The sequence below is a fragment of the Lissotriton vulgaris genome, chromosome 4_1 (assembly GCF_964263255.1).
Source record: "Lissotriton vulgaris chromosome 4_1, aLisVul1.2, whole genome shotgun sequence".
Lineage (NCBI taxonomy): Eukaryota > Metazoa > Chordata > Amphibia > Caudata > Salamandridae > Lissotriton > Lissotriton vulgaris.
Window position 1 is genome coordinate 13,041,247 of NC_141691.1, and position 17,760 is coordinate 13,059,006.

The 17,760-nt window shown below is 47.6% G+C and overlaps 1 protein-coding gene across 1 annotated transcript in view; it reads left to right on the forward strand.

Moving 5' to 3' along the window:
- Positions 1–10,838, forward strand: part of LOC147718216 (nicotinamide N-methyltransferase-like) — a 90,992-nt gene extending 80,154 nt beyond the window's left edge. The window contains exon 3 of the mRNA XM_086967169.1: positions 9,782–10,838. Within this exon, the coding sequence (XP_086823295.1) occupies positions 9,782–10,217 (436 nt within the window). The 3' untranslated portion in view covers positions 10,218–10,838. The remainder of the gene's footprint in view (positions 1–9,781) is intronic.
- Positions 10,839–17,760: the final 6,922 nt, after the last annotated feature.

Sequence of the window (17,760 nt, forward strand, 5' to 3'; positions counted from 1 at the left end):
ATGTTGTCGTTGGAGATTGTCTTGTGTGGAAGGGTGGTTTCGGGGAGATGTAATATACTGTGGGTCATTGAGGAGTTTGAATGAATTGTTGTGTGTTCCTGGCACGATAGACTAGGTATTTCTTCACTGTTTGCTAGACGAGTTTTCGGAATTGCTCCTTCTCTCTCGCCTTGCTGGGACAGGTTTTCGGTGAGTTGGACGTCGCCCTGAGTTTGACAGCCAGCTAGATCGGGAGTTGCTTCCAGGTCGTCAGATGTTATAGAAAGATCCGACTCAGAGTGCGTGACTGACAGGTCTACTACCGACGGGACGGTATTTGAATCTGGTACTGACAGAGTCACTGGAAGGGAGCTGTTTTGAGTGTTAAGGTTGATTGGAGAGGTGGCATTTGCTATAGCGCCTAGTGATGAGCGCTTTGCGTTTGCACTCATGAGATCTAATGATACTCTCTTCTCCATCAGAGCTATGCTTTGGTTTATCGTCTCATGGACCCTCGATATGAATAGGTCAATAGGGCCTGTTACTTGTGCTACCTCCTGCGCGTGTTTGGATTTTGGTTTAGAGGCACTTCTTGTTTTGGGTGGCATGTCTGTTTGTTGCTGGGTCGTTGTTGAAAGAGGAATGGCCCGGTCCGGTCTCTATCGGGCACTAACGGGCAACAACGGGACCTGGCTGCGTCCCGCGCGCGTCCCGCGCGCGTCCCGCGCAGCGGGTGCCGCGAGAAGTTGTAGCGCTTCGCTGGGGGCGGGGCACTGGAAGGGGGCGCGGCTCTCACAGGAAGAGGACCAGCTGAAGGTGGTGAATGCTGGTCCTCGCAGTCCTGGGGCCGGCGCCTCGTCCTCCTCTGCGGCCTCGCGCTCACAGTCACTCAGCGGCGCTTTTGGCAAACAGCTATGCTACTCCTGTAGCGGGGATCAGCAGCAAGAAAAGGGAGTCTGAACGATGTCAGGCGGTGAGTCTTTCTCCACGTGTGGCACCCGCGCAGCGGGTGCCGCGAGAAGTTGTAGCGCTTCGCTGGGGGCGGGGCACTGGAAGGGGGCGCGGCTCTCACAGGAAGAGGACCAGCTGAAGGTGGTGAATGCTGGTACTCGCAGTCCTGGGGCCGGCGCCTCGTCCTCCTCTGCGGCCTCGCGCTCACAGTCACTCAGCGGCGCTTTTGGCAAACAGCTATGCTACTCCTGTAGCGGGGATCAGCAGCAAGAAAAGGGAGTCTGAACGATGTCAGGCGGTGAGTCTTTCTCCACGAGTGGAGTGGTTATTAAAATAACCCACGGCAAAACCGGCGTATAGTTCATAAATAGGAGATTAGTCCAGATAAGTGTGTGATATATAAAGTGTACAGAAGATACCTCTTGAAACATTCTGTAATTTCTTGGGGCATATTTACATGAAAATGGCGCAGTGCCACAAGTAATTGTGCTGCACTGAGCTGCGTAATTTTCAAAATGCAGGGGTGTACCATATTAGCAAGCTGACGCGCAGCAGACATGCGCAGCTCCAGCCACTCTGCTGATTTTGGAAAAGGCCCCCTTCTGCTCCAACTCTTAGGTACTCAAGTACTCTTCTACGGGCAATAGGTGAGCAGGGTGGTGTTGGGGAGAACCTCAGCCAGTGGCTATGGCAGGGACTGTAACTAACCTCATTAGAAGGGATGCCTTAAGGTGTGGTCTGCTCAAAGTTAGGTCCCTCTGTAAACATTATCTGGAGACACAGCTGTTGCTAGAGTCTCATGACTTAGATGCCCTTGTGGTGACTGAGACTTGGACTCACCCCAGCTCTGATTTGGAGCAGAGTCTGGCGTGTCCTTAGGGCTATAAAGCCTTTCACAAGCCACGTTCTAGCGGTAGAGGTGGCGGGCTTGGGATTTTATTTAAGGAGGTGTGGAACTTTTTCCCTGTGGATATTGACGTTGTTAGAAATGGGGATTTCTGGTTGGCTAAGGCTTGCGCCAAAGCCAGGCAGAAACCACCACTCTAGTCAGGGCAAGGAAGTCAACCGCCAAGATAACCTCTGCTCACCCCCTTGGTAGCTTGACACGAGCAGTCAGGCTTATCCCGGAGGCGATGTGTAAAGCATTTGGGACAAGAACAGAGTCTAAAGACTAAGTGCTGCACAGCTGTGGAAGGCCAAAGTAGGGGCGAAGGAGTGTTGCTCACTCCTGAGTCCAGAGATATGTCCCTAGAAAGAAAAACTAAATGTAGCAGCTGCCCACTTACTGCTGGGCAGCTGGGAACTCACAACTGCGACAAGGGCCCTCACTGGCCCTTAGGAGCAAAACTGCGCCAACTGCTGGAGCCCTCTGGCTCTGGAAATACATAATGTGCCCCGTGGAGACCGCTAGGCTCTGAACATCATTAGCACCGCGGTGGAGCCCTCTAGGCTCTAGATCAAAACATGCCCAAATGCTGGAGCCATCTGGCTCTTAAAGGTGTGAAGCACAACTGTAGGGAAGAACGTTGGCCTTTAAAAGGATATGTAGCCCCCGCGGGAGCCATCCGGCTCGGAAACTCATGGGGGGCGGGGTAGCCACCTAGGCTCCATAAACAACATGCCCCAAACGTAGGAGCGGCCCGCTGCAAGATGGGGCCACTCTTGACTGCTACAGGGCCCTCTAAAGCCCATCTTGCCAAGTTGGGGCAGCCCACTGTGCAACCGGGGCCTCCCTGACTTGGTGCCCCATGGGGGACTACATCTTTTGCCCCGGCCCTACTCACCGGCTCTGTTGGGGGGAGTCTCTCTCTCCAGAAGCGGCAGGGGCGGGCACTAGTAGTGTGCCTCTTGCCCCCTCTGCAGGAATAGGCGGCGGGGCTCTCTCTCCCTATGATAGCCCCGCCTGCACTAGGCGCATGGCTTCGCCCGGACCCCCATCTCAGGACCGGGACTTGGGAGGTGGCTCCTATTCTTTTGGGGCTTCCTCCTGTTCATGGGAGCCCCGCAAAACTTGGGCTCCTTTCTGCCGGCGGCCCCGGGGCTCTCTCCACTTCACGGGAGCCCCAGGACGCGGGAGGACATCCCTTCTTCTCGCGGGGGCTCGAGGAGGCGGGGTGGGCTCCCGACCTCCTCTCTCTCCAAAAACAACTTCCGGGGACACTCGGGACTTCCGTCCGGTGGCCCCGCCCACAGTCAGGCGGGCCGCTGACGGCGATCTCCTGGAAAAGGAGGGGTAGGCTCCCTCTTGGCGAAAGTTATAAAACAGGGTGGTCACCCGTAATTAGAAAGATAACTGTGGGCATAATGCAGGGTGAGCTCTAGAAAATAAAAAGATCGAAATAAGAGGCATGAAAATGCCGTCACGGCTCACAGTCCGGCGATCAGGGCACAAGCCACCACCAGTCTCTTCACAGCCATGAACAGGGGAGAGCAGACAGCTGGTGCCAATTAACCCTACGCCAGTGGGGGAAACTAAAAGAAAGGCATCACAGCGCTCCCATGCTGCCAAAGGTTTGCAAAAGTCCTGGGGGCAAGGAAGATACAGCCCAAGGGTCCCAGAAGTCTTTCCAGGCTTAGAGGGCAAGGCAGAAGGGTCCCAAAGAAATCCTCCAATATCCAGGGGCTGGGCAGGGCCCAGAGAGGCAAGCCTTCCCCTAGGCCCCAGCAGCAGCACGCCCCTGGTAGATTTAAGTCAGGAAACAAGAACATTTAACATGAGGTCACAGCCTCTTTTTATACACCAAATCCCTTTGTCTCTAGGGCGCAGGGTTATGGGAAAACCAGATGCAGCTGGTTTTGGAGCACTCTGTTGTGCTCAGCCCCCTCCCCATTCAGAGGACAGGCTAGGGTCATCAGTCGCACCACAGGGGGTGGAGCCAGCATTGCGTAGGGAAATCCCAGCCCTATTCAGGTCCCAGGTGCACTCCTCCCCCCATCTGGCTGTCAATCTCTCTATTCACCATCGGGACAGACCCATCCTGACTCCTAGGGCCAGGCACACCAGCCATCTCCAACCAATCACAAGCCAGACAGTCAAATCACATTAACTGCACTGACATGCCAACTTCTAGAAGTGGCACTTCCACACTAGACACAGTAAATCTGCACACATCTTCGTGCAGCATTTACTCTCACGAGTTTGCACATACCAAACTCGACCATGCACTCCCTACACATCAGGAACTACCATGGACACACACAACCCCCATGCATTCCTATGGGAAGGCAGGCCAATCTCACACACACACTCAGAGAGCACACACACTTTACACTGCGCCACAGTGATAAAGTGCGCAAAGACCAGAAATCTCAGAGTTCAATGCAAAAAGTTCAGGGGTGAATCTGCCAGAAGGGCCAAGTCCAACAGATGTGGTCCAAGGGGTCGAGCTTTTAGGCTTCGCTCTAAAAGACCATGGGCACCAGGTGCTGATGGGTATTATTTGCTTCAGGCCTTCTGGGGTGGCAAGCCTTCATCAACAGAAAAACCTGATCCATGTGTTTAGTAATATGGCTCTATCACATGCCAAAGTCCTCATATTAGGGGATTTTAACTTATGGGTTAACGGGAGTATGGGCCCAGGGTACAATAATCACCTACAATTGTGTATGATCCTGTCTCTTTCACAATTGGTGGTAGAACCTACACATACGGGGGGCATATTTTGAACTTGATTTTTGCTAGGGAAGTGGGGAATGTTATACCAGTTGGCTGGTTTGATAACCTTCTGATTAAATGTTGATGTGTTTAACATCAACCAGAATGACCCTGCTACGAAGGAAACAAGATGCTTTCTTAGAAGGGACTGGAAAGTTCTCCTGAGAAAAGCCAGTGCTTCACCAGTATTCCACCTTGAAGGTTCTTTTGACCCTGAGAAACAGGTGGAGGATAACTATCCCACCTTCTGCTCATACATTAATGACCAACTTGCCCTGGTGTAGGTTGGATTTGACGGTGAGGGGATCTTTGGTGAGGGAGAGGATCAGCTGGGTGTCCTTGGCGTAGGAGATTATGTTGAGGTTGTGTAGTCTGGCGATGCAAACGAGGGGGCCATGTAGACACTGAACAGAGTCTAAGTGAGAATCCCTGGGGGATGCCGCAGATGGTAGTGGTGGATCCGGAGTGAAACGGGGGAGACGGACTCTCTGGGTTCTGTCTGTGAGGAAGGAGGTGGTCCAGTCCAGGGCCCTGTCTCGGATCCCTGCATCGTAGAGGCGTGTGCACAGTGTGTGGTGGCAGACGGTGTCAAAGGCGGCAGAGAGGTCCAGGAGGATGAGGGCCGCTGTCGAGCCGCTGTCGAGTAGGATTCTGATGTCACCTGTGGCGGTGATGAGGGCAATCTCGGTGCTGTAGTTGCTGAGGACTGGGAGGGGTCCAGGATGCTGTTGTCTTCTAGGTAGCGGGTGAGCTGGGTGTTATGTTATGTTATTTTGTGTCTTTTATAGCGCTCAGCTACTCAAAAGAGTGTCCCGGCGCTTTATTGACAGCCTGAAAAAGACAAACACAACACACAGATTAAAAGAGAACAGGATCAGCAGAATAAAGAAATCTAGGAAGCAAAAAGCCAAGTTTTTAGGCCCTTCCTGAAGGCCAACAGATTTGAGGTGCTGCGCAATGTCAGGGGCAGTAAGTTCCAAAGCTGTGGGGCCCGGAACGTAAAGGAACGACCTCCAATACGGACCTTCCTCACACGAGGAACAGTGGCAAAAAACATTGACTCTGATCTCAGAGATCGAGAAGGACGATAGAAGACGAGCCTCCTTTGAAGGTATTTAGCCCCTGTGGCATAAAAGGCCTTGTGAGCAAGAGTTAAGGCTTTGAAGACTATCCGCTTCCGGATAGGCAGCCAATGAAGCGACTGCAACAAGCCAGAAACTCTGACTCACCTATGCAGGCCAAAAATGGCACGCGCTGCCGCGTTCTGGACCACCTGCATCCGTTGCAGGAGATATTCCGGCAGGCCAAGATATAGGACGTTGGAGTAGTCCAGTCTTGAACTGATCAAGGCCTGTACCGTAGTCCTCTTGTGGTCCTCAGAAAGCAAAGGGAAAAACTTCTGAAGCATACGGAGAAGACCAAAACAGGTGCCAGTGAGGGCAAGGATCTGAGATCTTAAAGTCAGGCCATTGTCAATTTTGATCCCCAAATTCTTAGCTAACTGAGATGACCGCACCGGAGGAGACATGTCAGCAGGCCACCATACCTGCCAGTCAGGATCGGATTGGAAGCCGAAGAAGAGCACCTCCGATTTATCTGATTTGCACTTGAGGCTGTTAAGTTGGAGCAATTTAAAAACAGCCCCAAGGCACTCACGGATACTCTCTCCATCAAAGTCCTCTCCTTTCCGACAGGTAAAGAGCAGCTGGGTGTCATCGGCGTAGGATACGATCTGGGGCCCATAAGACTCAGCCAGGGCCGCAAGAGGGGTCATAAAGATGTTAAAGAGAGTTGGGCTCAATACAGAGCCCTGCGGGACTCCGACTACCAATGGCGGCATCTCAGCAGAGCTGAAGGAGGCCCAGACCGTTTGTCGGCGGCTGGCCAGAAAAGATGTAAACCAGCTAAGCACCGTCCCCCTCAGACCGATCTCATGAAGTCTGACGAGCAAACCCTCATGGGGGACGGTGTCGAAGGCCGCCGACAAGTCAAGCATTATCAGCATGGCTCTGCCACCCGAGTCCAGCGTCTCCTTGATGTCTTCAGACACCTCCAGCAGCGCCGTCTCAGTGCTAAGATTAGGGCGAAAGCCCGATTGAGTGGAATGAAGTAAATCGTGTGATTCCAAATAATTAGAAAGCACATTATGCACGTGCTTCTCCAGGGTTTTAGCCAATGCAGGGAGGAGAGAAATAGGTCTGTAATTGGCCAAGACCTCGGGATCTAGACCAGGCTTCTTAACTCCTTCCATGCTGATGACAGAACGGTTCCGTCATCAGCTACGGGTGAGCTGTGCTGATGACGGAACCGTTCCGTCATGAGCCCGTTAGAACCTTAGAACCCTCAGCACAGCGCAAAAATTAGCGCCGCGCTGAAGGGGTTAATAAGGGGAATGATCATAGCCTGTTTCCAAGCCGAAGGGACCACGCCCTGGCTCAAAGAGAGATTCAGGAGGGGATTGACCAGCGGATTTACCACTGCTGCCATCTTCGCCAGAAATTTGGCCGGACATGGGTTGAGCGGCGATCCAGATTTAAGATTGGCCAAGAGTGTCAATGACGAAGAAGTTGAAATAGGCGGAAAGTCTATCAGGACTGGCCCTAGGGGAACCGATGGAACTGGTCCAACAAGGGGAGGCAATGGCCGGTCGCGATGGAAAGGAGTCCTGAATCAGCTTAATCTTTGTGGTAAAGAAGCATGCGAGATCCAATGCCCACGTCTCGGTGGGGGCAGTCTGGGTCACATTCGACCGTGGGGCAATATATTCCCTAACGATAGTGAAGATCTCTTTGCAGGAAATCGAGGCATCCTCAATCCTCCTGGCAAAGTAGCTCTTCTTCTCGAGGAGAATGTCTCGGTGATAGGTTTTGACCACGGTTCTATATTCGAGTCTGGCAGCTGGATCGTACCCGAGCTCGCCAGGCCCTTTCCGCCACCTTGCACTGCCTACGGGAGGCAAGCAGCACTTCAGTGAACCAAAGAGCAGAGACCCGTTTGGGCAATGAACGAGGGGCCCTCGAAGGGGCCAGTAATTCAGCCTGTCCACAAACCAGGCCTGCAAGGACTCCATGTCCCTATCCAAAATCCCCGTAAGAGGGCAAGGATGTTCGCACAGTGCCTGCGTCAACATTTCTGGAGTCACCCGATGGTATGCCCTTGACGCTGATCCTTGCTGTCTAGGGGCACTGCTCAGGGGTTTCTTATTGCCCAGTATGTGAAAGTTGACCACAGAACCAGCAAGAGTGCCGTCACCTCTATGGGGGACGTAGAAAAGACCTGATCCATAGTATGGCCTTTGACGATCTTTTCCATGACTTTCGCAGGGAACGGAAGCAGGGAGATGGGCTGGAAGTTCTTGAGGTCACCTCGGGTTAGCATTGGGTTTCTTCAGGAGGGCGTTGATCTCCGCATGTTTCCTGCTCTTTGGGAAGGTAGCGGTCTCGAAGTAGAGGTTGATGGTGTTACGCAGGTGAGGTGCAATGATGCTGGCGGCTTTGTTGGTGATGTGGTGAGGGAGCGGGTCAGACAGGGAGCCTGAATGGATGGAGCTCATGGTCCTGGTTATGTCTTCAGTGCTCACGTTGGTCCAAGTGGTCAGGGGGTCGTGGTTGGTGGGGTTTGGGGTATTCATTGTGGTGGGGTCCATGGGGTTCGTCCGGGGGTGAAGCTGTTGTGGATGTCGGTGATCTTGCGGTGGCAGAAGGCAGCGAGAGTGTCGTACAGGGCTTGTGATGGCGGAATGTTGTTCGAGCAGAAGCTGGGAGTGGAGAGCTCTTTCACGATGTTGAATAGCTCTTTGCTGTTGTGTGCATTGTTGTCAAGGCGGTATTTGAATGAGGCTTTTTTGGTGGTCCTGATGAGGTGGTGACGGTTGTGGATGGCGTCTTTGTGGGCTGTGTGGTTGGCGGGTGTTCTGTCGTTGAGCCAGATGTTCTCCAGTTTCCGGCAGGTGTGCTTGGAGGCTAGGAGCTCTGGGGCGAATCTTACGGCATAGGCCTGGTAAACTACGTGGATGATACTTCCATGTCTGCATGCATAATGCGGTTGACTGGCTGAGAAATAACTCTCTGCAATTTAATGCAGATAAAGCAGAGATCCTCAGTATTGAGGGTAGAAGAGTGCCCTACGCCCTTCCAGCCGACTTCTGGCCTTTTCCTGCTGATCCCCCATTGGAAGAATCTAAGTCGGTTCGCAATCTGGGAATCTGTCTTAATGAGAAGCTGACCTTGGAAACTTAGGTTAATATGACCTTGGGGAGTTTCTTCTCCCTTATCAGGTCCCTTTGGAAAGTCCTCCCCCTGCTCCCTGCACATGCACGCTCTTTGATAGTAAGGAGTATGATCATGAGCAGGCTGGACTATTGCAACTCTTTGCTGCTGGAGTCTCCTCAGTATTTAATTGGGAGACTACAGAGAATCCAGAATACGGCACCCTCACCAATTACCCTCCTCTCAGGATTCACTTCAAATCCCTCTGTGTCGTGTTCAGGACACTGCACGGTCTGGGGCCTATGCCATTGCAGAACAAATTTAGCGGGTATGTCCCCACTCGTTGCCTTCGGTCTTTCTCAGCTAATTGTGTGAAAGTACCTTTGGTCACAAGAGTTACATTGGGGGCACAAGCTTTCAGTGTTGCTGCTGCAAGACTCTGGAATAAGCTGCCCATAGAGCTGCGGTTGATGAAAGATCTTTTTCCGTTTTGAATAAAAATAAAAACCCGGCTCTATGCCAGAGTTTAATGCCCACTTGTCTCTGTTATAGGTTTCTTTTCCATCTCTTTAGTGCCAGGATACCGGATGGGTTGCAGTGCGCTTTATAAGTACACATGACATTACATTTGGCCCATCCCTGTGCTCGCCTCTCTTTTGGCACTGGTTTTGGTGCTGCCTCGGATTTACAGACCATTGACATTAAAACCCCATGGGTGTTGGTGGGAATGCCCACAGCTACACCTATTACTCACTTTTTTGCATAGGATACTGCATTACAGAGGGCCATACAAAGTGGCCCAGCACAGCCTTGTAAATATGGCCAAGCATAGAGCACCACCGGAGCTTTGGAACAAACAACTCTTCAGTGGCGCTATGGGCTTGAAAATATGCCCCCTTGTTAGTACTGAATAACAACAACGATCCTACCAAAAAGATGTTTGTCAATAACTAAATACATGTTAATCATGTTATATGTTTGTTTTTAGTGAAACGTGGATTGAGAAGCAGAAGATGGTACAACGAAAAATCATAAACGTTTGCAAATGTGATATCAACAGAAGGGACCCATTGTCTCCAACTGTCCTGCCCCAGGCTGACTGTCTGCTCCTGGTGCACTCCCTGGAGTTCTTCGCCAAAGACAAGAAGACCTACTGCGATGGTTTGAAAAATATGTCATCACTGTTGAAATGCGGAGGACACCTGATAATGACTACAGGTCTTGAGGCAACGTTTTACATGGTTGGCGATGTCAAGTTTCCTCATCTCTGCATCGATGAGGGGTTTCTGAGGAACACCCTCACGGATGCTGGTTACGTCATAGTGGAGCATTACATTACTAATCGGAAAGTGCAATGTTTGTATGACATCTTTGATTACAGTGCTATTAGCATTGTGAAAGCACGCAAGGAAAAAGATATTTAGCCTTCAGGTACATAAAGGAGGCATCAGAGGCACTGGTTATAAAATACTGGCGAAAGCTAAAATGTTTTATAAGCAGGACACACAATATTAAGTTACAATAATTTATATAAACAGCACTCAGGTGTCTCGACCTAAATCCACTCATTAACTGCTGATGTGCTACTATCTCGTGCTCCACGTTCTTTCCCAAAACACACTTCACTGTATGATCTTTGCAAGTATCAAAGAAAAGATCTGACTTCTTGCTCGATCACCAGAGAGCTGTGAGCACAGGTTACCCGCTTTACAGAGAATTATGCTTTCTTTCCTATTAAAACTGATAGAGTGAACATTACACAGTTGGAGATGTGCATCTGTAGTCAAGAGGTGTGGGCCTGCTTTGTGACAGCTGGTGATCTTTGGAAGAGGTTGGGCATAAATATCTACCACAAACTTTACTGAGTGAATAAAGTTCCTCCGTTAGTTTTTGCAACATGGCTCTTTGCTGAGTATTTTCTGAAAACATTGGGCCAAATAGTACAAGTTAAAGCACAATTGTCATTTAAATTTTGTAAAATGTCATAGGTTGTTAAGATGGACCCCTGAAAGACCCCAGAACTTCCATGCGTGATGCTGCCAGAAATGTATAGGGTTCTCCCACTGCAGAAATGCTTGACATAATGGTTTAAATATGCCTTTTGTCATAAAATTAGCCTCATAAAAGATGTAGGATGTTAAAAATATACAGCTTCTCATGGCTTATCATTTTTCATTTTTTTGTATCTTTTATCACTTCTACATGTTACTTTCTTAACTTTTTTGAAGTATGGCACTAGCAAACACTTTTTGACTTTATAAAAATTATGTGCATAATACACTTACTTAAAGGGGCATTTAGCCACCTTTCTTCGTCCACTGGTCTGTTGTTGTGTCATTCACATTTTGTTTCCACCCACTACAAAATACAGCATCAGCCCACTTCAGCGACTGCTTAACTTTACTTTGAATTAATACATTTTGGTGTTTCACAGTGAGCACATCCACACACAAGGTAGTTTCCTTCAGTGTGTTTGCTGTTACTTTATTATAATCACCTTGGTGCTGCCTTTGTTTGAAGAGCCTCATGTGATAGCAGGATGAATGAAGTGAGGCATGAAGGTGGTTAGCAGACTGTACCACCAGAATTATGTTGGGTGTTACAGTGCAGGAATGTACAGAGACATCTATAGCAATGCCCTTCCCATCTGATAAGAGGCACCTTTATTTGTTAAGTTTTAAAATATTAATATGAATGTTGACTTCCCACATGGGCACTCGAGGTCTTTCAACAACACAGTTGTGCGACCAGACCGGAAAACGTAACTAGATGGGCCAGGCTTAATCCCAACTGCTCGAAGGGATATTTCCGCTTGTTGATCACTTGCCCGTTATATCAGATGGCCATTTCCCCATTTCAAAATGGCTGTCGCTGGTGCCGCTGGGTATTCTTACTTTTTTAGGCTGTTTACCATCAAGTTTCCAAATATGTTAAATAGCCCAAACCTGGCCACAGACAACTTTAGAATGGAACCATTCAAAGTTATACATCTTTTAAAGTACAAGGAGGGGGCTTGGTGTTTTGAGATGAGCTGTAGTCTAGGCGCAAGGGCTGTCTACTGATGAATGAGAAAAGCAGGTTGGAGGCTCGCCTTTATTTCACCCATCAGGTCAGTCTAAGGAAATAGCTTCATCATGTGGAATCCACTTTTATAATTTGATACCAATATCTACCTTTAGGCCCATACATCTTGTCACAAAAGAATTCGATATGTTTCTCTGATTGCTGAAAGTAAGCTGCTCTCGTAACGCACGCTTGGTCAAGAACCACATTCAGTACATGACGCTAGCTTACCCACAAGCGCTTGGGCGCACCATATTTGAAAGTGGTGCATTCTACCTGTCCTTCACTAGAACATATGGTGCAAATCACATCTGTGGAAATCGCGATTGCTGGAACATTGCATTAGCTTGGGCAATTCCAAAATGTCAGAAGCAGAGCATATGTGGGTGGCAATGCTCATATCTATTCAGACTATGCAGAGATCACGCAGTGTTTGCCTCTTCTGATTGGTCTAGTGTTCTCTACTTGTATAAGATGCTAAGGCTACTGATGGGCAGTAGCTGCCCCTTTTGCTTAACTTCTCATGAAATGTCATAATACTGTACTTTTACTGGGCATATATTGCCCAAATAATTAAATTTTTCCTTTGCACATTGCACCAATAAAAGGCTTTGGAAGACACTTCTTTCTTTGATATTCAGTTACTTTGCTGTCTGTCTCTGTGATGCATGTACTATTGATTTGTATCTTGTCATGCAATACATTTTCTCTTTTATCATACGTGCAGACAGACTGGTATTTATTTATTAGGCTTCTACAATCACTCTTGAATCAAAATGCGGTGAAATAGATGAAACCCAGTGCCAGTCCAGAGTCTGTGGCATCTTACGGAAGTAAAAAAACAGTAGTTCCAAAAATTGTAATAAAATGGCTGCTGTGTATATTTAGCAGTACTTGGTTTCTGCACTCGAGGAGGGCTAACCTCAGGCAGAGGCATGATGCATGCATTCCATGGACCAATCAGGTAAAGGAATAATGGATAGATGTGTAAGGTTACGCTCCACAGGATCCAGCTGCAACAGAAAAAGGTCCACCTCCTGATATCACCAACACCCCTATAGGTATACAGGGTGTTCGAGCGATCAGGCGAGGGAAAGGATGGGGGAAGGGACAGCAGGGGAATAGAACATGCAAAAACAAAGGTCACATATGTAAACTCTGCTAAAGAAATATATATATATATATATATATATATATATATATATATATATATATATATATATATTCACTGAAAAAACCATAGGTTATAGACCATATATAGTTCGGAATTAGCATTTACAAAACCTTAATTTACTCGCACAAAACCATTGAAATTCGCATATATAGTTAGTTGCGCTAACTATATATTGCGCACCCGCAATCCACTGCTGAAGATGTCACATATTACATCATTCATGACATGGTCAGTGACATCACTGATGACATCACTGATGACATCATCCAGTGACTGTATGTTTCTGTAAAGTTAAAATATGTCTTACATATTGAAGAATGAGTGGATGTATAAGTGTCTGGATGAAGGATTTAGTAGGTGCATGACTGACTGTATGAGTGAGTGATTAAATGTGTCTCACTGAGTGCATGGGTTAGTGACTAAACTGTCTTAATTTGTGCATCATTATATCTGTTCTGTAAACTGCTGCATGTGTTGATCAGTAGCTTTATGATTAACTATATGGGTTATTGATTGGTTGCCCAAGTATTTGTATGGGAGACTGAGTGTGTGTGTGTGTGTCTGGGAGGTGTATGACTCTGTGCATAGATGTGTGAGCAGTTGATTCACTAGATGTATGGGTTCAAAAGTGCATGTGGAAACAGCTGCATGGGCTGTTGACTGTCTGCATGAGTGTATTGGTGAGTGAATGGATATCTCAGTGCTACATGTCAAAGTAAGTACATATGTAAAACACAGTACATGTGAGAGTTGACATATATAAATAACTGTGCATTAGAGCCAGTGAAAGTGTGAGTGGCTGTATGGATCATTGTGAACTTGTATCAGGGATTGTATAAGAGAGAAAATATGTGTTAGTATATGTTTGAATAAGTAAGGTGTGTATAACTGTATAGTTGAGGAAATGGATGTGTGATTGATTCTTTGCATGACTGACTATGTGTGTGAGTAACTCCATGGATGAGTGACAGTCTGTGAGTGTCTGTTTACACTGAGTGTATCTAAGGTTATATTAGAGTCTGAAGAGGTTCATTGTATAATCACATGAATGATGTCATCAGTGATGTGATCAGTGATGTCAAATGAGATGTCATCAGTGATGTCATCAGTGATGTCATTTGAGATGTCATCAGTGATATCACCAGTGATGTCATTTGAGATGTCATAAGTGATGTCATCATTGATGTCATTTGAGATGTCATCAGTGATGTCATCAGTGATGTCACTGACCATGTCATGAATGATGTAATATGTGACATCATCAGCAGTGGATTGCGGGTGCGCGATATATAGTTAGCGCAACTAACTATATATGCGAATTTCAATGGTTTTGTGCGAGTAAATTAAGGTTTTGTAAATGCTAATTCCTAACTATATATGGCCTATAACCTATGTTTTTTTCAGTGAATTTCAATGGTTTTTTAATAGCAAATATGAAAAGCTGTAAAATGTCAAGTACGTGGTAGGTAAAAACATTTTCGTATTTATGCACGCTGATGTGCTTTGAACGCTGCCCCTCCCCTCCTCCTCTTTTCTTTTAAAAATTGGAAGAAACAAAAAGTATTCCCTTCCATAAATAACCCAAGACTTTTATTTTGTTATGGCAAGGGAACGAAATAGAGAATAAACTATAGTTGGTCACCATGGGGTTTAAAGAAGGGATGGTTCTTCACCAGATTAGATATTTACCCAGACCCTCATTCTCCAATGTGATGAACTAGGCTAAAATTCTTCTGGTGCCTGCACACTGTCACAGGATATCACCCTAAAACATGGAATCTCCCAAACACCAGATTGAGTTGAACACCATAGTAAGCCTTATTTCTTCAGGGCCTCAGAATTTCTTTTGCTTTGCTCATGGAAATTGTGGGATATAGGAGAGATAAGGTGTCACCATTAAGAAAGGGTAGTATTTAAATTTGCATATCAATTATGTTAAACCTTTTAGACATATGATATGCTAGCTTGAACTTATACTTTACATTTGAAGCCGAATTCAACAGCTTAAGTAAGTAGGTTTTCGTAGTTGTAACTTTAAAGGGTGATCTAGCAAGCTGTAAAGATTTTCTAAAACAGTGGAGCGTATTTAGTTTTTTAATGTACATGTTTATGAAACGATTACACAAATGAAACATTTGTGAGTTTTAAATTTCCGGAGAAGTATAATTCACCAATAGCTTTCTCTGTAGATGTTTTTCCATTAACAATCCCAGTTCCATCACCCGCCCAGGATATCACTACTGTTAGTTGTCATTGTTGCTTCTGTTTTAATAAAAAATGTTTTAAGGTGTTTACTGTTTTTGTTGCGATGTATATATTTATAAGTTATTAAAGTGTTATAATCCTACTAATTTTTTATCGATGATTGCTCTTTGAGATATTCCCTGTCTACAAACAGAGAAGAATAGGAATATTCTGTCTCCCTTTGCAGATAGTGAAGGATAGGTAATGCGGACTTTTGTCCCCCGTTGTAATCGTCATGCCTGTTTTTCTCCCCACTGATTGATTGATTGGCTGGACATTTATTGTTCAAGGAATAGTTCTTTCGAGGTATTCTCTGTTTGCAAATAACGTGGAATAGAAATATTCTGTCTAGTCTTTGCAAGTAGTGAAGGGTGGGTAATGCGGACCTTTGTCCCCCTTTGTAATCTGTCTTGCCCATCTACTCCCCACTGATTGATAAACTAGTTCCACCCGGACCATTTATTAGAGGTACATCATCTGTCTCAACCGGAGGGTACCCCTAATAAAGAAGGCATATGTAAAATACGAAGTAATCACTGTATCCTGTTAAACAGAAACTTTAGCATGAAACACACTTGAAAAGGAAGGGAAAGAAATCGAACAAAATCAGTAGGCCACTGATGAGTTTTTGACTTCGCTAGAAATAAGAAACATGAAAGTGGTGAGAGAAGCCAAGCTTGACGTTACGGCAGCCCCGAGGTAGCTAGGCTCCGCCACCCCCCCACTGATCCAAGCATGTCTGTCCCACCGCCCGCCACGCCCAATAACGGTAACATGAAATAGATACAAATCAGCAGATACCTACCCCCATTCCGGAAACTCCCGAAGTGCAACAGGTTAGCGGCTACGCCCATCCGGAAGACGAGGCCTTCGGCACGTGTAGGGCGGGTCCTGCTGGCAGCCGTCGGCCGGGGAGGTCGTGGGATGGTCGGCCCGGAATGTACTGGTCCTCCCATCCTCTTCTGGCGCCCTGCAGGCCACGGGGGGGGATGTCTTGCCTCTGCCTCCGACCCCCCCCTCTTCTTTCTTCAATAATGGCTGCGACAGCGTGGGGGGATGTCTTGCACATGCCACCGACCCCCCCCTCGCCTCGTATCTCCTGGTCTGACCCCAGCTTGGTATGAGTTCCCCGTTCGGCCCTGAAGCGGCGCCCTGCAGGCCACGGGGGGGATGTCTTACCTCTGCCTCCGACCCCCCCCCCTCTTATCGCCTGGTCCGGACATCACGGATATCAATGCCAGGTGTCGGCGTGGGGTGCGCTGGGAGGGAGAGGTGGCGCATACGAGCCTCTCCCACCCCCCCCCCAGTTGGGGGCCCCTCAGCTGCACCCCCAACGCTCCACTCACCCAACAAAAGGTCTTGTCCACTATTGCGAGGCAATGATGCTCCGCTCACCCAGCGGGGGTCTCGTCCACTGTTGCGGTGCAACAGCGCTTCTGAGTTCAGCTAGAAAATGAGTCTTGCGTCCAGAAACGTTCTCCTCGACTTTGAAGATTCTATAAGAGCCACTGGGGCCCCGACCCCCGCAGACACCCCCGATGGGGAATGACTGCTATGATCACCCACGGAACGACCACGACGTAGCCGCGGGACGTCGGCGCGCTCATGCCGGCGCCGGCCTCAGTCTTGAAATGACCAAAATCCTGCAAGACTACCAACTTGATCAGTTCCGGTGGGACACCAGTATGACCCGGTAGGAGAGACTGTTGCCTCCCACCCCACTTTGACTGATGGTTCATGTCGCCAGTCCCCTCTGCTACCCTTCAACAAAAATGTTTGGACTGCCGAAAGAGATCCCGGTCCAACCACGAGTTGGTGGAGACATTTTGACTATACTTGGACCTTCCTGACCTCACCCAAAATGGCGCCGGTACAAATGAAACTCTCAACTCCTTGTTGTGCCCCGATTGCTCAGCTTTGATATCATGAGATATGTATACAGTTTTTAGCACATGAATTGATATGGGATAAGACTTATTATATGTTCGGACAATGAATTGATCCGGGATGGGTATTGATTATACGTTCGAACAATGAATTGACATGGGACGGGTACTGATTACACGTTCGGACAATGAATTGATATTAAGTTCTAATGCATCATTGATTACTGTATTTATTGAAGATTCGAATTGTCGACACTTTTAGTACTTGCTCACAATGAATTATCGATATGATTTTGTTGCACTTGTTGCACTTTTTACTATGAAATCAACGACCACTTACTCTGTTATGTTTTCCACAAATAAATACCCCCCCCCCCCCCATTTACAGTTCCAGCCTGCTCCGTGGCCAGCCCACGGGGTTGTAGGCCCGTATTTGTGCACCAACATTTTTATTAAAGGTTTTTGAAAAAGCAAACGTGGTTGTAACGCGTAGATTGGTAAGTTTCAAATAAATGGCCACTGTTTCCGATATATAAAAAAAAAACAAAAGCAGGTGAAATGAAGCAGCTCGATTAGTTAAGGGTTAAAAAGTATAGTACG